General features: G+C 46.2%; 1 protein-coding gene and 1 long non-coding RNA gene across 4 annotated transcripts in view; one reads left to right on the plus strand and one right to left on the minus strand.

The window, feature by feature from the left end:
* ADAMTS12 (ADAM metallopeptidase with thrombospondin type 1 motif 12) overlaps nt 1–26,099 on the plus strand; it is a 292,155-nt gene that overhangs the window by 230,689 nt on the left and 35,367 nt on the right. For all 3 annotated transcript variants that reach the window (XM_082724445.1, XM_082724446.1, XM_082724447.1), the window contains 4 exons: nt 1,557–1,695; nt 7,178–7,304; nt 14,041–14,251; nt 22,613–23,734. In XM_082724445.1, the coding sequence (XP_082580571.1) occupies nt 1,557–1,695; nt 7,178–7,304; nt 14,041–14,251; nt 22,613–23,734 (1,599 nt within the window). The remainder of the gene's footprint in view (nt 1–1,556; nt 1,696–7,177; nt 7,305–14,040; nt 14,252–22,612; nt 23,735–26,099) is intronic.
* LOC309861502 lies at nt 47–1,378 on the minus strand. Its single transcript, XR_014309965.1, has 2 exons — nt 1,183–1,378; nt 47–890 (listed from the first exon to the last, which is right to left on the minus strand). It is a non-coding gene; the product is annotated as an uncharacterized lncRNA (long non-coding RNA).

The following is a 26,099-nucleotide window of genomic DNA, read 5'->3' on the forward strand; positions in this document are numbered from 1 at the left end:
ACAAGGAGCAGGGAGGAAGCAAGACATTACTTTGTGCTGTTAATCCTAATCCTTTATTGCCTAGAAATTACTGAAACCCTAAAAATGAAGTGCTGGGGCCCCAAAAGTCATCAGTTGGGAGTTTGGAGTTCAGCTTCCAGTATGATTGAAATAGGCTGTTTATTGGAGGGTGATTGTTTCTCAGGTGTAAAAAAGGAACTGTCAGTTGATGTCCATCTGGCGTGAGTTTCCAGGTAGCTTTCCGGCAGTGGTGTTGGACTGACATGGTTTTTTCATATGTTATCATGTGGTTGTTCGTAGGCAGGAGGTTTGATTTGGTGAAGCTCTTAGAGGAGAATGGGGTCATAAGGTAATATGTGCACCTTAAAGGCATGGGTGATTCATCTTACATGTTGGCAAGGAGCTATAGAGAAAGAGTGAAATCATCATAGCAGAAGAGACAAGGCCGGTTGGTGATGACCAGTGGTCCAAGAGAGAGTCAGATCTAACCATATTCAGAAGTAAGAGAGAGGTGGTTCCAGAGGCAGAGATCAGAGCACTCACAAAAACCAGAGATGAAGGCTTGACAGCTATGAGTCATAAATGTCTAGAAACCAGATATCTTACCCCCAATGTGGTAAGGATTTCTATACGGGAATCCTGATCCCAAGGATCATCCAATCCATCACCTGTAAGTTTAAAATGAAGCCATTTTAAATGTGTGGTAAGGGGCACCTGCATGGCTCAGTCAGTTGAGTGTCTGACTCTTGGCTTCTGCTCAGGTTGTCATCTCAGAGACGTGAGATGGGTCCCACGTGGGGCTCTGTGCTTCGCGTGGAGTCTGCCTGGGATTCTTTCCCTCTCCTTCTGCTCCTTGCCTGGCTCGCATGCTTGCTCATATCTTTCTCTCTCTAAAATAAGTAAATAAATAAAAGCTTTTAAAAAGAAATACATAAACATGTGATAAGTTGATTGCCTACGGGAAAGGGAAGTGAGGGAAGCTTCCAAGAGTGGTATGACTTGGCTAAAGCCCATGACCATTTTACCCCCAGAACTATATGCTTTAAAGGAACTAACCAGCCTGAGAGCCGGAGAAGAGCGTCATAAGACAACAGCAACAACAATAATAAGCATCAGTCATGCTGTTATCATCCTCACGTTGTTAATGGGGAAACTAAGGCACAAATTGATTAAGTAACTTACCTGTAATCACCAATTTAGTAAGTTCACGAGGGTGCAAGGTGACCCGCCAGTCTGTTGTTGGAAAAGACGCCCCCCCATTCCCTCAGAGCAGTTTCTGTAAGAGTAGACCTCCCCGGGAATTCAGCCAAGAAATAATCGAGTGGAGATGAGGTATAGGTAGATGTAGACACGAACGTAGATAGATACAGATACAGACAGATGTGTCGATGGGTGTGGAGGCGGTGGTGGTGATATGTTCATGGATTGGCCTTTGCTCCAATGCATGCCTTCATCACTACTTTAAGAGGATGGGCATTCTGTGGTGTTGTCACTAAACTGTGTTTTGTAGTATCAAGTCATGACAGGAATGTCACCCCCCCCCCTTTACCTTTCAGCTTCTGTTCCAGGTGACTAATCCCGGCATCAAGTATGAGTACACAATCCGGAAAGATGGCCTTGACAACGACGTGGGAAAACTGGTGTACTTCTGGCAGTACGGCCATTGGACTGAGTGCAGTGTGACGTGTGGGACAGGTGGGTGGCAGCTGCTCTGTCTGGAAGACCTTGTCCTCTTCACAAAGGGCCATCCAAGGGTGCCGAGAGGTCTGTAGGCTTCCACAAACATGGCCCAGGGGCCTCTGTGGGAACAAGTATGCTGGTCATGGTCTAAGGACAGAGGCAGTTTTCCCTTTATACTGTCCTTCATAGAAGGTTCTGTTTGAAAAAAGTGTTCTGTATCTTGTTTTGTCTTGTTTTCAGCTTTATTGAGCTGTATGCGACACTAATATTGTGTAAGTTTAAGATTTACCACTGAACGATTTGGTCCATGTGTATATTGTGAGATGTTTACCACAATAAGGTCCCACGCCCACCACCGCACATAGTTACCTTTGTTGTGTGTGGTGAGGACATTTAAGATCTACTGTCTTAGCAACTTTCAAGCATACAACACAGGATTACATGTGTTCTAAAAAGCAAAACAGAGAGATTTAAAAGCCTGGTTGAGGATCTGATTTCTGCAAAAGTCAAACATCCCTCCCAGAGGTGTTCGATAAGCATGGCCAAACCCGAACCATGAGAAACTCTCCCAACTCCCACCCACTACTCTTTGTTCCACCCCCAGTTTACGGAGTATTTGTATCTACGAGGACAGTAGCTTTCTGATAAAATTGAGCACTGGAGAGATTCCTTGCTGTTAAATATGTCAAGATGGAATAAGTTCTTTGTGTTTTTGTTTTGTTTTGTTTTGTTTTAATATTTATTTATTTATGAGAGAGGGAGAGGGAGAGAAAAAATCTTAAGCAGGATCCCCACGGAGCTCAGAGCCCAAGGTGGAGCCTGATCTCACCACCCTTGAGATCACAACCTGAGCCGAATCAAGTCAAATGCTTAACCGACTAAGCCATCCAGGAGCCCAGGATGGAATGAGTTCTGCTACCAGAACAAAAAAATCAAAATCTCAGGAATTCAACACAATGTGGGTTTATTTCTAACCCATTTTAAGTCTGGTGCAGGTTGGGTGGCCCGGCTTCATCTCGGAGCTAAGACATCTGAAAGGAGTGGCTGCCAGTGTGCCCTCCAGGAGTAGAAAGAATTGGAAGAAGAAGACTGGCTCCTTTTTTTTTTTAAAGATTTTATTTATTTATTTATTTGAAAGAGAGAGAGGGAGCATGAGCAGAAGGAGGGGCAGAGGGAGAGGAAGAAACAGGCTCCTCAATGAGCAGGGAGCCTGATGCAGGACTCGGTCCCAAGGAACACAGGATCATGACCTGGGCCAAAGGCAGATGCTTAACCCACTCAGCCACCGAGGCATCTCAGACTGGCTCTTATTAGGGGCTTTGGCCTGGTGGTGACACAGATGATTTCTGCTCATCTTTTGTTGGTTGGCCTTAGTCCTCTGGGTACAGCAACTGCAGAGAGAAGGCAGGAACTGTGGACAAGCACAGGGACATTTGTGTGGCTCTCTCTGCTGCAGGCTAGATGCAATTCACTGAGGCCTGGGAGGGCAGAGTCCAAGCCTGTCAGGTATGTGGGGCTCTGTACTCATTTGAGGGGCTTTAATTGTAGTACCAGGTGAGAAGGCCTCTGCCTCAGTCTCTCCTTTTGGATCATGTCCAAGTCTATTCTGGAACTTCCTGCCTCGAGTCTGTCACTACTGCCTAGAAAGTACGGCCCGAGTCAGCAATGGAGCCAAGGCAGTGACAGTGAAGGAGTGGATAGTTCAGAAGAACCCAGTCTACTCCCCCATGGGCTTCCCACTCATTTCCTGTGTCTCTGCACCCCTCAGCCCCCTGCTCTCTCCCAGCCCCAGGAAGCAGTCCTGGAAAGAGGTGCAGCAGACACTGTGTCACCCCATCAACCTAATAAACAACGTTTGTATCACCAGCTTCTTTCTCTCCCTCCTTCAGTACAGAAACCAAGGGTTTGCCTTCAGAAATCCAGAAGATGCTGTTCATTTCAAAATGAGTTTTGAAAATCTGAAACTTCTGGAGATCCATTAGGGCCCAAGGTGGGATGTGTGGCAGCAGCCGGCCGTGAGGTCGGTGTCACTGGCGGGGTTGGTGTCGGTGGTGTTACCCCAGGGCTGTGGTGAGCATTTCTTTTTGGATGTCCCGCCCCACTGCACAGCGGGGGCTGGGCTAGCCCCGGAACTCAAGGAATTTAAGCAGAAAATCAGTTGGCGAAAACTAGCAGTTGTGAGGGAACTGAGGTCACAAGGACTGTAGTCACCAGTACTTTTTCCAGATCTCATTCCCACTTATCTCTTCCTTCCGTGAAGTATAGGGTTAGATGTAGGATTAAATCATTTGTGCTGGGACACCAGGGAGGTTTGAAAATGGAGCCAGTCCAGATTGGGCAGGGGTCCCTCCACAGACAGGAGAACATCCCCCCTTTAGGCTCCATGAGATGAATTCTTTGCATTACCCTTTGCATTACACAGCATAGGAAAAATGGCTGATGTGTGTGGTCACCGGAAAGCAGGCTGCTCTTAGCTGGGAAATGAAAAGTCCTGATGTTCTGACCAGGTGTGAATCAGGCATTTAGTGTTGACACAGCCAGACCCTTGGTCTTGGACGAATGTCATCCTGGTTGGCAGACCTTAACAGGAACTATCAGGGAGACATCAGTGTCCACACGCTCACCCCAGTCTCGGTCCCACTGCCCGTCGGAGTGACGGTGAGCTCTCTTACTGTGACGGAGAAGAAAGACAGCATTTCTACTCTCATGCTGTCAGACACAGAGGGCGAAAGGCATGTCCCCTAGGACACACGTTGCTAAATACAGAGATGGAAGACCGCGTGAAACACTGAATCAGTCAACGATGTTTTATTTTCCTTGAATGAACATTTTCTACATCTTTAAAGTAAGTTAAATACTTTACTGGAAAATTAAAAATAGAAAAAGTCACACCCTTGACACATGTCTTTTTGTGCTTTGCTTTGCCTTTCAGTATCCTTTTTTCTAGTCAGGGACTTTCTAGTTGCATGCACATGGATGTATTTACGTATGTATACACACACCTTCACTGAACATTGTGGCGCGGGTAAACTTTCCAAGCACTACTTGGTCTTCTCAGCTATCATTTTTATGAATCATTTCTATATTTCCCTGGTAAGACAAAGCAAAATGTCCTTAGCCAATTTCTTGTAAAGAATAATTTCATCAGTGTTAATCTGCCATTGAAATGTCTAGGTTCAAAGAGTGTAAATATTATGGTAATATGAAGAAACTTACTACCATATTGATTCCCCTAGCAAAAGAGTTACAAACAGGTAGTAGCAATCACTTTGTTTTGTTTTGTTTGTATTGTTATTGTATTATTTTAGCTTTACACTTTGTTGCTGGGAAGCATGACGAGTGTCCTGGGTAAGTTCCTGCATACCAGCCACTCAACTTTCTCAGCTCTTACTATTACTCGTGCTTATTTCAGTCTTCCTGTTTAAAGAATAGAAATTGCACAGGTATACGTGAAGACCAACTTCCCCGACTCCACTAGCTTTCCTCTTCCCCCAGAGCTAACTAGGGTCATGAAACCAGTACATATTATTTTCACACATGTTGTTAAATACTTTTATTATACACGTGAATAGCCATATACGTTAAAAAATATTGTTTCTCAGGCATTTCCATTTTCTATAAATAATATCATACTCTATGTATCAGTCATTGTCTTGCTGGTTTTTTTCAGTACTGTGCTTTTGAGATTAAATCCACACTAATGAAAGTGGCTCTAGTACATTTGCTTGAATAGCTGCAAAATGTCCCATTGTGCAAATACGCACGTATTTATATGTTCCACTGTTTTGCAGTTATAAACATTTTTGTAATGGTATAATGACCACCTTTCCTCAATATCATGAAAGCTCAAAATATCCATGTACATTTGAGACAGGTGTGCATATCCCTGAAAAGCATGAGAATCACAGGACACCTGGGTGGCTCAGTCGATTAAGCCGCTGCCTTTGGCTCAGGTCATGATCCCAGGGTCCTGGGATGGAGCCCTTCATCAGGCTCCCTGCTCAGTGGGAAGTCAGCTTCTCCCTCTCTCTCTGCAGCTCCCCCTGCTTATACTATCTCACACTCTGTCAAATAAATAAATAAAATCTTAAAAAAAAAAAAGGCATGAGAATCACAAATAGGGACACACATTCCACTCTGACCCTGATGTGTGACCATACAGTGATGCTGAGAAGACAGCTCACTTCTTCGGAAAATCAGAGTCTGATGCTTCCTTGACGATTTAAATATAGCATTCATTTTGCTACTAGTCCATCTGGCTTCATCTGCTATAATTGTCAGGTAGGGTCAACCCAGTGAAGATATTGATTTCTAACAGTACCTGCAAGATTTTTTTAATATTCAGGATGTCATGAAAATAATAGAGATGTTTATTGAGGTGGATTTAAGCATATGCCGTGGAATGAGGTTTATATAGTTTATCATATACATAAATACATAGTATTTATCAGATAAATTACAAGTAATATATAGTAATATACACCATTAATTCCAAGGAGAAACTGACACACCACGATTAACTTTGCCCTCTGCACGTGACGATCATCTGCCTGGCCAGTTCATCTGTGCAGCTCGCTGCTGGTCCAGCACACTGTCCCATGGGATACTGTTAACATAGCAAGAGGGATTTTACATAATAAATTGTACCCTTCTGCTACTTCTGGAGTCAGCAGCATTGAACAAGGATAGTTATCTTTGCTACTCATGGGCAGAAACAAGCCTTTTGGGGCGACGTTTCCAACCTCTGAGAGTCACCTGACATTTTCATTTTAGGTTTTGACATTCAGAGTTTGCCAAACTACCCAAAGTTTTCATGTTAATTCCTAAGAATCTAAGTCTCTCTCTTCTCTGCTCTACCATGGCGGGTACCCACCAACGTCTCCGGTTTCAACCACATCAGCCTGCATTCCGCTCACGTTGTCTAAGACATCTCTACAGGTGCTCGTGTCTTTCCGGAGACTTCTTCCGTGTGCCATGAGAGTTCCTTTTACATGTCCCTTCCAGCATTTTATTTATATGATGAAAGAAACGTAACACAGTCTTATCAGCTGAGAAAGCCTGAGTAGTTGAAAGGTTGCCCCTCTCTCCAAAAGAAGCTCCTACCTTCTCCATTCCTTTATTACACTAGGAGCAATCGTGTTCAAACACCTGGTGATAATATCTGCTTTCATTATTTAAATCTCACTTTGTATTTTATTTGGCATATATGCACTTGTTCTCCACAGCTAGGTTATAATCTATATATTAGATTATGTATCAATCTACCTATATTACCTATAGTTCTTCTCAAGCACCACTTCTTCCACCCATGGCTAGCTGCCGTGTGGGTGGGTAAGAGACCCCGTTCCGCATGCACACTTTAAAAACCAGACACCTTACAGACAACTTTCCCATTAGCCATAAGCATGATCACTTGACATGACCGGGGGACTTCACGTGACCCTAAGCACGTGGGCTCAGGATTTAATATGTGTGAACCCTTCTGCCCGACCCCCAGGTGTTCGCCGCCAGACTGCCCATTGTGTAAAGAAGGGCCACGGGATGGTGAAAGCTACATTTTGTGACCCAGAAACCCAGCCCAATGGGAGACAGAAGAAGTGCTATGAAAAGGATTGTCCACCCAGGTAAGCACTGAGAAGAATTAGGACTCTGTGTGTCTGCCTAGAATGATGTCTGATTGGGGCATCCGGGTGGCTCAGTTGGTTGAGCGCCTGGCTCAGGTCATGATCTCAGAGCGGTGAGATCGAGCCCCAAGTTCAGCTCTGCAGTGGGTATGGAGCCTGCTGAAGATTCTCTTTCTCCCTCTGTCCCGCCCTGCTTGTGCTTTCCCTCTCTCTAAAACAAAAACAAAAACCCAAAAAACAAAGGATGATATCTGATTTAATAGTAAAGGCTTGTGAGGCTCTGTGGTTAGAATATAGGAAAACTCTTCAGGCTCCTGTGGCTTTGCTGTTGGAGCCCTAGGCAAGCTGTGAGTGAGAACGTCTCCCCATCGAGCAAGATTCCTTACAAAGCTGGTCTGCTCTGTGTCTGCTTATTTGGTCTCATAGCGTTGTTGAAGAGAATACTATGTGCGTCCCCCAAAAGTTCTTGAGCTAACAGTGTAGCTTTCCCAAGAGCACCATGCAGGGCCGGGACGGTGTCCCCTGTCAGATCACATGCCCATCTGCACGGAAGGCAGCCTGCAAGAGTGGCCTTCCCGGGCAGGCTTTCCCGACGTCCGCACTGTGGACATCCGGAGCCGGTAAGTCTTGGTTGGGGGGCTGTCCTGTGCGTGGGAGGGCGTTCAGCTGTACCCCTGGCCTGTATCTGCTTAGATGTTAGTAACAACTACCACCCCCCTTCCTCTGGGTTGTCACGACCAGTGATATGTTCCGACATTGCCAAGTGTCTTGTAGAGGACAGAAGCACCCTTGGTGGAGACCTAGCATTCTAGAGCTGTGCACTTTCTGCGCCATATTGGTTCTAGATCCGGAATCCCGGAAGGTGGCTAGCCTGCTGCTCTGTGGGGCTTGCAGGCTGCCTCACACTCCAGCTCCCTCAAGGTTAACGACGCTTTACCAGTAAATTCCTCTTGTGCTCCTGGGACGCACATGCCTGGGATCCTCACCTCCCTTTTCAAAACCCTCTCTCTGACAGGTCAGATACCCTCTTAAAGCCACTGCTGTTTCTTTCCAGACTCTAATTTTGTCCCTGGCTTTCAGGTTCTCATTTTTATCGTATTATATAGTCTCCCTCGGCCTGACTGTTGCCAGCAAGTATTTATTAAGCTTCTCTTATTTCCCACGAGGGGCACAGTGGTGATTATAGGCATGTAACCATTACCATTTACTGAGTGCTGAGACACTGTGAGTCGGTGAAGGCTGGATATTCCATCTCTGTCCCTGGTTCCTCACAGAGCTCTTAAAACCTTTGGAACCCCCAAGTGCTGTGTCTTGTTGTATGTGAACCAAGTGCCCAGGTGGCTGCCCCCACTCCCCACCCACCTCCTCCCGACCACACAGCCTCAGGGTGAGAGAGCTGGCCACCTGGGGAACCTGTGACTAGAGGGTTTGAACTTGGCAGATCCCTGCCCCCCACCTCCGGGGATGTCCAGGGGCTGGAGGTTGAGTTAATCACTAATGGCCAATGATTTCATCCAACATGCCTGTGCAGTAAAGCCTCCATTAAAAAAAAAGAAAAGAAAAAGAAAACATAAACAAGCCCTAACTGGAGAGGAATGGACAGCATCCTGCTGGCCAGATACATAGGGTGCTGGGGGTGGCACTATGCCCTTAAGAGGGTCTAGAAGCTCTGCCAGTTTTCTTCTTGGACCCTGCCCTCTGCGTCTCTTCCATCTGGCTGGTCCTGAGTTGTATCCTTTTATAATAAACCAGTTTTCTAGTAAGTAAAAGGTTTTCTTGAGTTCCGTGAGCCCTCTAGCAAATTATCAAGCCCTTGGCAGGGATTGTGGGAACCCCTGATTTGTAACCAGCTGGTGAGAAGCACAGGTCACAGGTGACCTCCTGGACCAGAAGAGCGGGGGATGAAAGCAGCGTCATGACGCTGAGCCCTTGACCTGCCCGGGCAGCGCTAACCCCAGACAGTGAGGGTCAGAATTGCTTGGTGTGCAAAACCCATACAGTAGTTGAAACAGAAGTGATGTGAAAATAGAGTAGAAAAAAACAGTGGCTTTTGGGGTTTTGTTTCTTTTAAAGAGAGAGCAGTAGAGGGGCAGAAAGAGGGAGAAAGAGAGAGAGAATCTTAAGCAGGCTCGTGGCCCAGCCCAAAGCCCAATGCAAGGCTTGATCTCATGAACCTGAGATCATGACCTGAGCCCAAATCGAGAGTCAGACGCGTACCGAATGGGCCACCAAGACACTGTGGAAACAGTGGGGTTTTTCAGCACCGCCTTCACTTCTGATGATGTTTTAAAGATAACCTTCTATCTTCTCTTTATTGTTCTCAATTACTCAGAAAAATAATTATTATTATGTCAGTTTCACAGAGCAAGAAATTTTCTTTCCCTCACTCAGTACCATGCAACTAGTAGACAGCAGAAGTTCGAAGACAGGCACGTCCCTCTCCCCCACCCAGGCTGTGTCTGAATTAAAGCAAGCTCTGTGCCAGGTATGGTGGGAAGTTCTTGATGCCGACACTAACCTGCTGAGGCCAAGGTAGAGCTCCAGGGACGTGGGCTATGTACGTAAAAGCGACACAGTCAAAGAAGATTCTGATATCAGCTCTGGTTTTAGAACAGACATCAATCTGTTGCTGACATTTTCTTATTCCCCTGTGGCTGAAAACTTGACTTCACTCTTTTCAGAATTCACCTTCCATAAGGGGGATTATCTTAGCTGTGTCCACACTCCAGCTGTAAGAATTTCTAGTTGGAGGTAACTTTACAGTAAGGGGTACCGGTGCGAGAGGGAGAAGGAGGTTGGAGCAAGAGTCCAGAGGCTGAAGGACTCTTGGGGAGGAGCTGAGCTGAGGGGGAAGCCCATGAACACGGAAGAGGAGCCTTAATGAAGGAATTCTTACATGATGGCCGCTGAGCTCTGTGGACTGGAAGCTGACCCTCAGTGCGGTCATGGGACAGGCTGGAGGGACGTCTCCTTCTGGGTCTCCGCAGCCTGCAAATGTGACCTCATTCCAAAGAAGGGTCTTCACAGATGTTGTTAAATTAAAGGGTCTTGAAATGGGGATGTTATCAGCAATTACCCCCTTGGCCCCAAATGTCATTGCAAGGGTCCTTAGAAGAAAGAGGCAGAGGGAAATTTCACACACACACACATACGCACGCACGCACGCACGCGCACGCACGGCGCACACACGGTGATAAGAAGAGAGAACAGATAGATTTGAAGACACTAGCCTTAGACACTGACGGGATGGTCCCCAAGCTGAGGACCACCGGCAGCCCCACAAACTGAAAGAGGCAAAGAACAGATCTTCTGTAGAGCCTGGGGCGGGGGGCAGCGTAGCCCCACTAGCAACTGGATTTTATCCCGCTGACTTTAGGACTCTAAGAAACCAGATTTGGCTTCTAGAACTGTGGGAAACCAGATTTTCGTTTTAAGCCCCCAGTTTTATGGTAATTTGTCGTGGCAGTCCTAGGAAACTAATGCAGGCAGCTGAAGAGGAGAGATGCCCCCACCCAGCGATAGACTTTGCAGAGCTGGGAAAACCATTGCATAGAGGCTTCCTGGAAGACATGGCCAAGGAATTTATGGACTGGCACACCTAGGTTGCTTCCTGAGGAAGCTTGCAGCCAGGCAGGCAATCAGATGCACATTCATGGGCGAGGCAAGCTGTTGTCATGGAGGGACCAGCAGCCAGGCCTGAGGATTCCTCATCCAAAGCTGTGCCTCCTGGCCACTGTCCCCGTGGTCCTTGCCCTCCTCGGGGCTTTGTAGTTAGTAGACATGTCTTCATCTCTTCGTTCTAAAAGCAGCATTGTAGGAACAAGGCAAGTGATACATTTACCCCGGGAAGGCTGCCTAAGCGAGGGATGGATGCAGCTTGTTGATTCGGAGCAAAATTCTCAAATGGACCCCTGACTCAGCAGCCTCTCCCACCATCAGTACTGAAGCCCTGGCAGTCAGAAAGGAAGGACTGTGGCCATGGCGGCAGGTGGGCGAGGGACAGTCCCGGCCAGCACAGGTGTGCCTTCCGGTGCCCAGATGCTCTCGTCAGGCTGAGTGTCAGTTTCGAAACTGCGGTTTCTGCCATTCCGCATTGTGGAGCTTCAGGGGATGAAGACAGCCCATTCTGCTCCCCGACTTCTGCTCTTATATTGGAAACAATTTCCTGCAAACAACTTGAAGATTATACTTACGGAGAGGGTAGCCTAAGCAATTGAACAAATCTTTTTAAATCATTGTCAACTGGTAGCATTTTTTCCTTCTTAAAGCCTCTCACTGTGTTGTTATGGTGACAGTTGTTGATAGATCCGCAGTCTGCAGTCTGTAGGACTTTTTTTTTTTTTTTAAGATTTTATTTACTTATTTGAGAAAGAGAGCACGATGGGGGGTGGGGTGGTGGGGAGAGGCCGTGGCAGAGGGAGAAGCAGACTCCCCGCTGAGCCAGACATGGGGCTCCATCCCAGGACCTCTAGATCATGACCTGAGCTGAAATCAACTGCTTAACTGACTGAGCCACTCACGTGCCCCCACAGGACTCGTATGTTGTCATTGGGAGTTGAGACTGGCCCCCATAGGGGGTCTCAAGAACAGTGCAAACCAGTATAAGATCAGTTACCCAGTTGTGTGGGGAGTGTCATCAGCATTTGGTAAGATAAAGATCAATAGCAAAACCAGAACAGATCCAGGAAGGTTGTTGCTAATCCTGTGCTAACTAAGCCAGAGCAGTTGTCTTGTTGGGGTGAGTGAATGGGCTGGGCTTTTGTCCTGCTGAGTTCTTTGCAGTACGTTGCACTTCTCCCCAATCCCTCAGGGCATTTTAACAGCCTTCTGTCATGTGTCCTATAAATATAAAAACAGTATTCTGTTATACATCTCCTAGAAATCTGGCATTATGGCAGACATCAGAAAATGAGATGGATGACAGGAAACAACTCGACAGTAGTTCCTGAGCCCTGGGCTTGGAAGACCTTGCTGATATTTAAATTGGGCGCGGGGGGGGGGGGGGTCTGTTTTCAATTTAAACTAGTGACAAACACAGCCCAGGAGACTGTGGAAGAAATTCTAGAATAAGAAAATAAGGAGGTTCATTATCACTTTGTGATGACAGAGCTGGAAGCCTGATAGCAAGTAATTTGATAAATTATGCTTTTTTGGTCCACTCATATTATTAAAGCCCTCCAGAATGACATGTTATATTCAGTAACGTGTCTGGCTTCCCCCAGACATGTCAGCAGTAGAGCAAAGTGATTAGATTCATAATTACTGAAGTGGGCGTTCTGTTGCTCTCACATCATGTAGTTCCAAAATCATCTTTTTACCCACACAAGATAGCCAGATGATAAACACCAGGGCCTAAGGGAGTAACCATATGTGTTGTTATTACTTACTAAGTAAATGAGCAACTCATCTTAATTACTTAATTATAGATGTTCAACACTGAAGAATAAATAAGTAATCTTTACAACTTAAAAATAACTTAAGAAGAATATAACAGAATCAAGGAATAACTTTTTTAAAAAATACTTTTAACCTGAGATTAAAAATGTGAAACTCAAAACAAGTTTTACCCAGACAAATCCAGTACTTACTTTTGTCTCCTCCAAAATTCCATACTATCTCAAGGACAGAAGTCCTCCCCAAATTCAGGAATGAATGACTTTATGAGCTATCCTATTGTTTCATGAAAAACAGAAGCATTCCATTTTATTACCGCACAGAGAGCCAAAGAAGTGGGCCGTATGTTGCAACAGCAGTGAACCCAGACCACAGTGGATCAGTACACTTGTTCTCTCTTCTGTGCTGGCGAAGATTTACACGGTGATGGAGAAGCGGAAACAGAGAGGGCTCTCTGCCACTTTCTAGTAGCCACACGGTCTGCCTCTTAGAATCGGGAGTGCGTCATCCAGGATAAGGGGGTAGAGAAAGAGCTCACGTTCCTGTTTGTCCACAATGAATCCAGAGTATTCACTTAGCAAACCGTGTCAGCACTTTGACTTGTCAAGAATGGCTGACAAGTAAGAAATTATTTTGTTTCTTCTTTTTCTCTTGCTTTCTTATCAAAGGGACCGGTGAAACTAGTCGTAGGTACACTGAAGGCGATGGGGAGAATGAAGGCCGTGCCTCTGACTGACCGTCTCCTGAGTAACTGAAAACCACTGATTGTTTCAGTACCGGCTTCGCAGCAGAACAGAAAAACATTCAGTGAAGAGCTAGGGGACCTAAATTCTATGTGATTCTTTTACTCGCTAGCAACCGTCAAAATAACAACATGTAAATTACAGGTGATCAGGTTCTGTTATGTGTCAGGCTCTGTACTGTGCACTATGTATAAGTCTGGTATTTTGTTTCGTCTGCAGCACTCATAGAAACTCTGTATTGTTGTACCCATTTGACAGATGAAGAAAGTAAGGCTTAAACTTGCTTGACGTGTTACTATAGAAAACTGGACCTCAGTGTTTTTGACTGCAAAAGAAGAGGGCTTCCCCCCCCCCCCCCCATTTAGAGACATCCTTAGGTAGCATCTCCTCCTGCAAGGGGCTCTGCTGGACTCGAGCTGTGATTGGATGAACCAGCTGCAGCCCTGTCTCCTCCTCTAGCTGGCTGGAATGTCTCCAAGGACACCCCCTCCCCCCACGCCAGCTCTGTGACCTACACTTCCGCTCCCACTTCCTCTTTCCAGAGGCTGGACTGAATATGAATATGTCTAAATGCTTTTGGTGTCCTTGTGTGTCTGCAGGTGGTGGGCCGGGGAGTGGGAAGCATGCTCAGCCACCTGTGGGCCCCACGGAGAGAAGAAGCGGACAGTGCTGTGTGTCCAGACCACGGGCTCTGATGAGCAGGCTCTCCCCGCTAAAGACTGCCAGCACCTTCTGAAGCCCAAGACCCTCATTTCCTGCAACAGAGACATCTTGTGTCCATCAGACTGGACAGTAGGCAACTGGAGTGAGGTGCGTGTCATCACCCCCTGCCTCTTCATTAACCAGTCCAGAGCAGCTCTAGAGAAACTTGCGCAGTGGCCGGTGTCCGCCACCTCTGGCCTGTTCGCTGTGTTTCCCTGGGGCCTTGTATCTGATCTGGTTTATTTTATCTTCTTACGGGATTTGCTTCTCTCTCGTCCAGGAGTCGGATACCTGCCAGGGGTGAGCTGGATCCCATTTGCACAAGCCCGCAACAGCTAACTGGCACAATGTCAGGGTTTTTGCAGTTCCATTGTTAAGCCACTGGTTGCACATCGGGACTCTCCCACCCACCCCAAGAGCTAGTTTGCTAAACGCTTACATTTCTGTTTCCCTGAAACTGTGATAGTTAAAACCGGAGTGTTGCTCTAATTATAGAGGGATAGGCGGTGTACCACAGACTTGAAGAAGCCCCTCAAATCGTCTGTCTGTTCGGCATGGGGCAAGGCAAGGCATGAGGTTTAGAGCATGTACTGTGATTTGCCACATAAATTCCAAATCAGTGTTGTTCCATTTTGCCAAAATTAATCTGATCAAATCCTCTAAGTATACTTAGAAATCAGTGGGCTAGAAAGTCACAAAAAGCTCCCAGGTTTCATTTTTCTTTAGGTCACCATGGAACCTGGTCCTGTCATGCCTGGTGCTCCCAGAGTCTGGAGTAGAAGCGGAGACCTTTTTTCTCCAGAGGTCCTGGAGTCTCCAGGGCCTTGCTTTGTTTCCCTATGCACACTGCAGTTCAGTGACCTCAGGAATGACAAAAACACATGATTTTTTAAAGTAACAGTCCAGACTTTATGGGTGGTTGCTGACTACTTCTGAGCTCCCTTGGAAAGCCCCGTCCCTTTTGGTAATAATGCAGTCACTGACCAGAACGTCACAGGAACTCCTCTTAGAACTCACCGTCAAATAAATAGGAAATACTTGATTCAGGAGAATGCAGGAAGTACTCTCTATACTAATAAAGGTACTCTGAAGTATTCTGTGAAGAAGAATCTGAATGTTCGTATGAGCAAAGGTGTGATTTCTGAAGATGTTTGAGAGCAGAAAACACTCATATGCATACAGCCGCTGTGATGACCTTATTTCCAGAACTTTATTTCATTAGCTCACAGTCACAGTTTGGGTTTATTTAGCTTCTAAATCTGCTGCAGAATACTCTCGTGGGCATCGAGGTGAAAAGAAAAAGAAAATGGCTAGTATGGTTCTTGCGTTATAAGAACTCTCTGCCAAATGGGACAGGTGGGACCAAAAAAGGAACGAATGAAAGAAAAAAAGGAAGAAGAGAAAGAGAGATGAATAAATGCAAAGAAAACATACCCGCAAACTAAGAGTGTACGATGAATCTGTGCACATATCAGCAACGGGGCTGATCCTGGGAGAGGACCATGAGAGCCTATGCCTGGCCTGGCCTGTGAGGCCCCTGCCAGCCTGGACTGCTGTAAATTCCAGTGTTGTCAAAATCAGCCTGGATGAGCTATCGGGACTGGTCCGTTACATCTGTTGACCAGGAATGTCTGGGCTTCTTCTGAATGGTCCATAATTCTTGTCAAGGAGACTTTACTAACTGCCAGATCCTTCGTGCTTTTTTAAAGGACTACAGTTACGTCTTTGGCTGAGGAATTCTTCTTATTGTGTTCATGTGTATGGGGAACAAAGTGACCTGACTTCACTGGAGAACAAGGGACCCCAAAGTTGGCAGGATGTGATAAGTCCTTGGGTCTGTGGTCCCAAATCCAGGCCGTTGCGTAGCGTACCATGAGCCGACATGGGGTTCAGTTTCTGGCTTCACTGGATGGAGTTAAGCCGAAAGGCTGAGCCCCGGAATGCTGTCATGAGAGGTGTTTTTAGTTCAATCAACATCGAAATATTCATCCAGTGGGTCTCCCTTTCTTCCCTCTGCTATCTCGTTAATGTCTGTCCATCTGAGCCCTCTAATGAGCATTCCTGGACTAGGAGGAAATGTCTTTCCCATTCTAACTAGGGCCAGATACATTTTCTTTTTTTCTTTTTTAAGATTTTATCGATTTATTTGACAGAGATCACAAGTAGGTAGAGAGGCAGGCAGAGAGAGAGGAAGAAGCAGGCTCCCTGCTGATTAGAGAGCCCGAGGTGGGGCTTGATCCCAGAACCCTGCGATCATGACCTAAGCTGAAGGCAGAGGCTTTAACCCCCTGAGCCACCCAGGCGCCCCGCAGATACATTTTTGAGAGAGATGATGCAGGGCTGTCTTCTTACTATCATAGTATTTATGGTCCGGATCTTGTCTTGAGATTGGCATTAATTAATGTAGGGTATAGCGCGCCAAGTGATACTTCATGATTTGGTCTGCACTGTGCTGTCTGGGTCACTCTGGGTATTGGAAGAGAGGAGGTAACTGGGCTAAAAGATCTAAGAACTATGAGGCTCGTGCAGAGTCTTCCTCCCCAGGCCGACTTCCCTTCCCTGCCAGGACACCTCTGCCAAGCCAGGCAATGGGAGAAGGGTGAGCTCAGCTGTGCCAGGCTCCACACTCATCCCTGACCCAGGCTCCACACTCATTCCTGACCCAGAGCTAGGACTTAGTGGGAGCTGGGGGCCTTTCTGCCACTCTGACCAGCCCCTCCCTCTCTCCTACCCCCAATCTCGGATTTCACAAAGAATCTTGCCCTGTTTTCACCCAGCCTACTTTCTAGGCTTGGAGGGTAAAGAAGGGGCCTCAATCTGTTGTAAAGAGAGTATCAGAATTTCTGAGGCCCCCATTTTTTATTAGGTATACCGCTTCAGTGACATGCCTTGTCTGGGGGTAAAGGGCATGCGTGGTTTCAGGGAATGGGTCCCTGGGTTCAAATCCTGGCTCTGCCACTTAACTAGATGTGTGACTTTATTTCTATGTGGTTCTTTTTAGTTTTCTGTGGCTTGTTTTCTCCACCCATGAGACAGGACTAACAGTAGTACTTAGACTTAAGAGAAGCTATGGGGAGTGAGTTAATAGTTCCAAACGTCTTATTAGACCAGTGCCTGGGACATAGCAAGCTGTAGACACACTCATTTCCTAGCAGAGTAGATAGGTAGGAATAACAACATCATCTATCATTTTTTGAGTGCTTTTCACATTATATGGTTCGTCTCATCTAACACTGAAGATAACTCTGTAAGGTTGATATTGTTGTGAATTCCCCTGTTAGTCCTGGTAGTTTGGCAAATAGATTTAATGGGAGAGAATTTTCCTTAGTTTTCTAGCCCTGGCAATCCCAAACAGTGGGGCCTGAGATAGTGTTAACCATACCCCCCAAGCCTTTTCTCATTTATAAAGACAGGGTTAATGTGAGGCTTGGAGATAATCCACAGAAGCTCTTTGCGTGGTGTCTGCAAATAGTGAGTGTTAGCTAAACGGTAACTTCCTTCTCAAGCTAAGAAGACAAGTAAGTGTCTGTCTTCTACACTACCCTGATTTTGCAAGCCTTATTCAGTCGCTGGCACTCAGATACCCTGAGAGATTTGGTCTCTGCCCCTCTGCATTTTCATCTAGACCCTCGCCTCAAGCTCAGGGCCATTTTCTATATGGAGCAGTGAAAGTACAAGACTTGGGTCTAGGGTCTACAAATGTTTGACACGTAACAAAGAGGCAAATGTATGTATAAATATAAAGGACCCAGCAAAATCATAAGTCAATATTGAATTACATATTAATGGCAGATACTTCCTGGATACTTACTGGTATTAATATTAAATACTCCCATAGGTATTAATACCCGTGGGTGGCGATTCACAGAAATGCCTGCAGACCGAAGGACAACAGAACAGGAAGGCGAGGAGATGTCTATAAGTCGCTTACCTGTGGTACTTCCCAGTTTGAATTAAGGTCCAAGGCACTTCTGTGGTGTTGGATGCCTGATATTGGAGCCTTGACCACCTCCTCTTGTGGCAGGGATGTCTGGAAGTGCCAGCATCTCAGTTCTCAGATTTCAGCAGGCAACCTCTTTTGACTAAACTACTCACAGAAAACCAGTTGGGGACCATGCTGATTCTCTTCTTCCTGTCTGATATTTTTTAAAATTAGGGTATCATATTAGTTTGCTCGGGCTATCATGACAGAGAACCACAAATGGGGTGGTTTAGACAACAGAAACTTATTGTCTCACAGCTCTGGAGGCCAGAAGTCCAAGATTGAGGTACTGGCCGAGTTGGTTCCTTCTCAAGGCTGTGAGGGACAATCTGTTCCATGCCTTCTAGCTTCTGGTGGCCTTTGGTTTCCTTGGCTTATAGATGTTGACATCCTGATCTCTGCTTTCATCTTCAGTGGTTTTGCCCCTATTTATTTGTCTCCGTATCTGAATTTCCCCAGTGGTCCTATTGGATTAGGACCCACCTGGGGACCTCATTTTAACTTGATTACCTCTGTAAAGGCACCATCTCCACATAAGTCTCATTCTGAGGTATTGGGGGAGGGGCTAGGCAGGGGTAAGAAGTCCAGTATATCTTTTTGGGGGGAACACAGTTCAACCCATAACAGCCACCTATGTTTTTCAGCTTACTTTCAAAGCTGATTTTAGCATGAGATCTAATCATTCATTTATAAATTCCCGAGACTGTACAATAAATGTCTTTATGCCAAAGCACTAGCGAGTTCTCTCCTCGTCCCTTTAGCTGGAACTCTGTGATGAGCCCCGACTGTGTTTTTGAATAAACTCTTAGCACCGCAGCTCCCAGACTTTTGTGAGCTCCCCTCCCCAATAGGGCGCCTTAGGTGGGTGGCTTGACTCATTTAAGCAGCAGACCTCTATCTCAGCGGGCTCCCCACAGGTGACAGGTGAGAGCACAATGACCCCCAGGGAGGACAGTAACAGACTGATGAGCCACTGGCCCCGTGCACAGTTCAAAATTATAAGGTTAGGACACGAGGTCATCACAGCAGATACTGGCTTTGAGAGTCCCGAAACCACCAGTCAAGATGAGAGATGAGCTCTGCGGGGCGGCGGCGTGCCCAGTGTTTATCTCACGCAGGGGGCTTGACAGCTCCCATGGAGATAATCAGAGCTGGAAGATGTCTTGGAAGGAGCATGGGGATGAGTACAAAACAGTGCTGCGCGTTGCCACGTGACTATGAGAAAAGGCAACTTCCTTTTTAGGCCACTATACTTGGTAGACAGTTAACACTGTCCTGCTGGGCACGATATGCCCCAGGCCTAAAGAGTGGCGTCCCTGGGCTACCTGGAAGCCTCTGGGTCTGTGGGTGAGGAAAGCGGGTGGGGACAAAAGGTAGGTGTGCCCGGGAACATAAGAACTGCTCCCAGACCCCAGGCTCCGTGAAGGACATCGTGAGTTGCCATCTGGAAAAGCTGCCTGGAGTTGGAGACCGTCTGCTTTGTTGAGAGAAGCTAAAAATCTGGAATTTTAATATGCGATCTGCTAATTTTTAGGTGTTGGCTACTAATTCAGTGTTTGTATTTTATCTGTTTGCTTAAGATTGAGCAAGCCAGGGTGCCTGGGTGGTGCAGTCGCTGAAGCGTCCAACTCTTGATTTTGGCTCAGATCATGATCTCAGGGTCGTGAGGTCGAGTCCCGCATCAGGCTCCGTGCTGGGCATGGAGCCTACTTGGAATTCTCTCTCTCCTTCCTCCGCCACCTCTCCCTGCCCCCGTTTTTAAAAAAAAAGAAAGAAAGAGACAAAAAAGATTGAACAGGCCGAAGAATGAATGTCTGTGGGTCCAATTTGGTCCTGAGGCTGCCACTTTGGATCTCTGTTCTAGAATAATCTTCAGTTTTAAAAAAACTTAATGTATTTGAACTAAACAACCAGTTAGCTTTTATGCACTCCTGTTTTATTCTTTTACATTGAGCAAATTTACACAGTAGGAAATAACGTTATTTAATACTTGTAATTTATAAATTCTAAAAAATATGTATCTGTCCATCTGTTAACCCTAGGAAATCTAAATCTCAAAAAATCTAGCAATAAATCAGTGAGATCTGTGGGTAGCCACAGTATCTTCTAGATACAAGTTGGCAATTACTTCACCCAGGCAGCGGCTCACCTCTTAGCTTCCCACGGACAGATGTGTGTCTCTGTGCTTTATAAGCATTTCGAGCAAGACAAACCAAAATAAATAAATAAATAAATAAAGGAATGAAGAGAAAGAAAAGAAAATCCAGAGAGCTTCCCGTCACGTAGCTGTCTACTCTGACGTTTCTTGGAAAGAAAATATCCAAAGGGAGGTACACCTGCCGCTTGAAGACCGTTGGCACCGTCTGGGACCTCTCTCAGGGATCAGCTCTCGAAACCCAGCCTGCCAAAGGCAAGCAGCGCAGAAATGTGTTCAGAGCCACGTGAAAAGTGTTCAATTGGCCAGATCATTTTCCAAGGTGGAGATTTGAAAATTCAAGGGGTTTGGATTAGAATGTAACAAATGGAGAAGCCGTGAGGAGGTCAAAGCAGACAGAGCTTTAAAGCACTTTTGCACAGAAGAAGGTAGAAATACTGTAGTAAACCAGGAAAGTACCTGGCCCCGGACTGCCCTTGCCAGGCTCTGCAGTGGGGTGAGCCCCAAATCCTCAGCTGAGCACGATCTCGGCTGCCCGGTCTCCTGTGCTGACGAGCACGTCCTGCTTTTCAAAGGAGCTGATTGCACACAGAGCTAGCAGACATCGGGGGGAAATGGTGCTTGACTGGAACAAAATAAAGGGGATTTCTGTGTATCTATATTATTTTCCCACAAAGAGGAAACGGAAAATAGGACTTGAGAAGGCAAGAAATTTAGGCTAAAAAATGCCTGAGCTCACAGAAGAATTTTCCCATTCCTGATTCCCCACCCCCCCGGGGGAAATAGTCACTTAACGTGTTTTAAGTGATTGATGTGTCCCAAGAACATATCTGGAATTCAGTTCTGAATGAGAAACAGTTCCTGCCTTTGGGTAGCTTTTCAGAAATCGAGTTTGTATTCAAAGATGAAATCAGTAGATGGCTACCTGTCTGGTGTGCTGCACTAGACTTCATGGAGGCTTTGAAACAGATCTGATTCTTACTCTGCCACTGACTGGCAACCTTTCAAGCAAGTCCCTGAGTCTCAGGTTCTTCTCCTGTGGAATGTGGAATCCCAATTCCTGCCTTGAAAATCTCATAGGGCGGTCGTCAGTATCGCACGGCATCGTGGCTGTGAACCTGCTGAAATCTGCCAAGCATCATGCAGTCCCCATGCTTTAAAAAAAACCTACTTTGAGGTCAGGAATATAAGACGGACACATGTGAAACAGCCCATGAAGGCCCCTGGGTGGTTCATATTCAAGGGCAGTATATTTGGTGGCCGACTTAAAGTTGGAAAGAAAAGGCAAACATCTGGTGAAAGTAGAGATTATTCCAAACATCTAGAAATTTTGTGTGATGTAGCAAGTACGTGTGGTTTATGGCGGCTAAGACTGAGGAAATAAAGATTCTTTACCATGAGCCCTGAGGAAAGACTATCCTGTTAGGATTCCTCCAAAGTTTCTCCACTTGCATGTGTCTTGGTGTGCCCTACAGAATGTGGAGGGGACACGGGGTGGAGGTACCAGCCATGGCCCCTCACGTTGGCACCATGCCATGGGAGTCACTCTTCAGAAAGGCTCTCTCTCTACTTCGATTACCCTCACAGCAGAAGTCCTGGATCTGTGTACATGTTGTGTGAATGTGTGAGTGTGATAGTTGTCTACCTCTTACTCTGATTCCACATGACAGTCAAGTGGAAATGTAGCCTGTGTGCCTCTCTTAGTTACATTGGGTGTTTTCTTAATAAAAGGGGAAGGTTTGTTAATAGATTCCAGGAAATATGTAAACAGCTTATGTTAATTTAACAGCATCACAACCCAAGGAAAGATAATTTTACCATCTCTTAAAAAGAGCGGGTGAGGGACGCCTGGGTGGTTCAGTTGGTTAAGCAACTGCCTTCAGCTCAGGTCATGATCCTGGAGTCCCAGGATCGAATCCCCCATCGGGCTCCCTGCTCAGCAGGGAGTCTTCTTCTCCTGCTTACCTCTCTCCCTCTCAAATACATAAATTAAAAAAAAAAAAAAGAAAGAGCGGCGACTCGCACGTTTCATCGCACTCCCTGTGAATTAACGGTCCTGCCTCAGAGTCCTGGCAGACTTCAGTTTTACTCTGTCACGTTTGTATGTTTAGTTTGTGAAGAGTAAAAGGTTGGTCCCAAACCCCACCTGGTCTCTAGGAGACACATATTTCCGTGGAGAACTAAAGGAGCTCAGAGACCAAATGTAAAAGTGGAAGAAAACGGTCGGGTCGCACAACTCTGTTTCATCAGGGCTGTTCTCACCCACAGTAAACCTGAGCCTGAGAACCGGTGCATCTTTCCCACTAATCTGACAGCCTTCTCTCTTTTCCAGTGTTCTGTCTCCTGCGGCGGGGGGGTGCGGATCCGCAGTGTCACGTGTGCCAAGAACCATGACGAGCCTTGCGATGTGACAAGGAAGCCCAACAGCCGAGCTCTTTGTGGCCTCCAGCAGTGCCCGTCAAGTCGAAGAGTTCTGAAACCCCACAAAGACCCAATTCCCAGTGGGCGAAATCTCCCAACATCTGAGCCAGACCCCCCGCAGCCCATCCCTCCAACTCCATCCAGTCCCAGAATGCTGAGCACATCCACGGTGCCTGAGTCTATGAGCACCAGCACTGGGGCTGTCAGCAGCCCCAGTCCAACCACAGCCCCTGGACAAGGAGACACGGATGCCAAATGGTGGCAGAATAGTTCACACCAAACCGAACTGGGCTCCCATTATGTCCTTTCCACCGGAAGTACTTCCCAGCCCATCCCCACTTCCTGGTCTTCGAGTAGCCAGGCAAATGAAGGGAATGTTCCCAATTCAGACCCTGGTCCTACCTCAGAGGGAGATTTTTTCACCACAACAGTGAGTGGTTCTGATTTGCCATCTTCCGGCAAGCCTGTGACGTGGCAGGTGACGCCATTTTACAATACCTTGACCAAAGAACCAGGGATAGAGATACACAGTGGCTCAGGGGAAGACAGTGAACAGTCTGAGATCAAAAACGAAAACAACTCTGTAACATGGACCAAAATCAGAGTAGCTGGAAAGGATGCTTCGGTGGTGAGAAGTACAGAAATCCCCCTTGGACCTCCGCCAACACCTTATCTCGGGGGGGCGTCCTTGTGGCCACCCTTCAGCACTGTGATGGAAGGTCTGCTGCCCAGCCACAGGCCTGCTACTCTCAAAAATGGTACACCTGGTGCGGAGGTGATCACAGAAAAGCCAGCAAACAGTCCATTCCCTCTGGGAGGAGACCACCAGCCAGCACCAACAGAACATTCAGTCCACCATAACCCTCCAGAACTTCCAGGCAGCGTGAATCTAACACAGGGTTCCAGACCGGTCCTGACCAAGGAAGACGCAACAAGTCTGATTGCCGAGGGGTTTTTGCTGAATGCCTCTGACTACAAGGAGCTCTCGACAGGCAGAAGCCCAGCATACTGGATTGCTGGAAACTGGAGTGAGGTAGGAGTTCCATTTCTCACCCCATGCCCGACTCTGTAGGGAAATAGCTAGGACTGTTGCATTCTGGCGCAGATTTCACAATGGGCTTAAGATACAGCCCGATGTAGAAGAAAACGTGAAGCCATTAGATCCATGCCCTTCCTCTCTCTCTCTCCTCCCTAATTCCAAAAATGAGAGAGGGAAGAAAAACTCTCCAGGAAAGGAGGACAAATGTAGTGAGATAAAGTGAAAAGAACTCTGCACTAAGTCAGGAGGACTGGGCAAGCTAGCCGCGTTAAGAGCAGAGAACTCAGTCCACATTTCAGAAGCCGCTTTGTGGCAGTGCCCATGTAGACCAAGAGCAACATGCCCCCAGCTGCGAACACCTGAGGAGCGCCTTAATGGGCCTCAGGTGGCATTTCATTCAGAAAGCTGATTCTGGGATTCCAGATCTGTTAGGTAATCCTAATTGGGGTGGGAATCGAAGGTAAAATTCCCTAAAAGCGTTCTCTAGTTCAGTGTTATCAAGGGATTTCTTTTCTTGTTGGTCTGTTTGCTTGCATGAAAACCAAAGCATTTTGGCTCATTAAAAGAATTAGAATATGGAAGAAGAAGAAAATAAATATGACGACAGAATGTTGGCCCCTGTTTTCAAGCTTCAGCATTTTGGCTGGATACGTGTTTTTCCATTTCTAGAACTAATTAATGTCCTTTGAAGCATCATAATCATTTTTCCCCATTTGAATTTTGAATGCACAGGCTATGAGCTTGTTGAAATAATTTGACAACTCAAAAGAGGTCTTTGTGGTAAAATAATCGCATGTTTAAATTAATCAGCATTTTTATCACAACTCATGGCTCCTCTCCCTGGCCAAAGAGAAATGAAGTATTTGCTGCTAATATAACCGCTGTACATTTAATTTGTAAAGCATGTTAATTTCCAAACCACTTTCATATCTAGCTCTTATTTTCTCCCTTTAACAGTCCTGAGGAGCAGGTAAGGTCTCATTGATGCCAATTTGCAATAGAAAAACTAAAGTGACTTGTCTAAGGACACAGCTGTCAGTTGGAAGATGAACCTTCTAACTCAACTCTATTCCATTGGTAAAAAATACATTATTTCTGAGTAAAGTGAGGTGTACCTGTAAATTAAACCAAAATAAAAGTATATATTAACTCAGATAATCATGGAGGCCAGCACTTAATTGATATGTTTTAATTATAATAAATCAAGCTATACTTAACTTATCACAAATGTCATCATTTGTCTTTGACAGAAGTAAACTGTCTTACTGAATACATCATAGCTCACCCAAAATTTGGCAACAGTGGTGAAGCAACTGAGAGCTGTTAATTCCAGGTCGTTTGGCTAGAAAAAGGGTGTTGGTCCACACTGCAGTTTTTCAGAACTCCGAAAGGATGTTACAAGAACAGAGTTCAACATTTGGCAGAAATTCCCTTTGTGGTAGGGTTTGGTGCCTGCCCCTTTTATACATCTTTTGAGACAATTTTTTCAATTTTTTAAAAATATTTTATTTATTTGACAGAAAGAGACATAGCAAGAGAGTAAAGACAAGCAGGGGGAGTGGGAGAGGGAGAAGCAGGCTTCCCGCCGACCAGAGAACCCTATGTGGGGCTCGATCCCAGGACCCTGGGATCATGACCTAACTGAAGGCAGATGCTTAACAACTGAGCCACGCAGGCGGCCCGACAAAATATTTTAACACAGAATTGTTGGAGAGGATGAGGACTCAGGATGAAAACTTTGGTTTTCCCTGTGGATTTTTTATTCTGTCCACTTCTTTTTTTTTTTTTTTTTAAGATTTTATTTGTTAGAGCGCGCACACAGGGGGAGTGGCAGGCAGAGGGAGAAGCAGGCTCTCTGCTGAGCAACAAGCCTGATGTGAGACTCGATGCTAGGACCCTAGGACCATGACCTGAGCAGATGGCAGAGGCTTAACCCACTGAGCCACCCAGGTGTCCCTATTCCGTCCATTTCTGAAGCTATTTCTTTAGGATGGCCTCTCAATTACCCCATTGAGATCAGTCTTCCCCAACCCCTGTAAAAACCCAGACAGTTTTCCAAATCAGTGTCACTTCCTCATCTCTGTCATCTCCTCTTTATTTCCTGTTAGTTCTAAGGCCAGATGTTTCTAATCTAATGGCAGGAGGCACTTGGAGAAGATGAGATGCTTCTGTTTGTTGCAGTGATGGCTGGAGGGGGCCACTACCCACCGTGATTATCTGAAACCCAAAGATGGTAAAACCCTGTGACGTTCAGGGAGGTCTCTTATAAGGAAGGAATGTCCCGTCCAGAATGCCAGTAGTGCCCCAAACGTCAGTTACTGTTCCCGGCCCCTTGCTGGTCTGCGCGCCCCCGGTCTCT

The sequence above is a fragment of the Mustela nivalis genome (genome assembly GCF_964662115.1).
Source record: "Mustela nivalis genome assembly, chromosome: 3".
NCBI classification, from domain to species: domain Eukaryota; kingdom Metazoa; phylum Chordata; class Mammalia; order Carnivora; family Mustelidae; genus Mustela; species Mustela nivalis.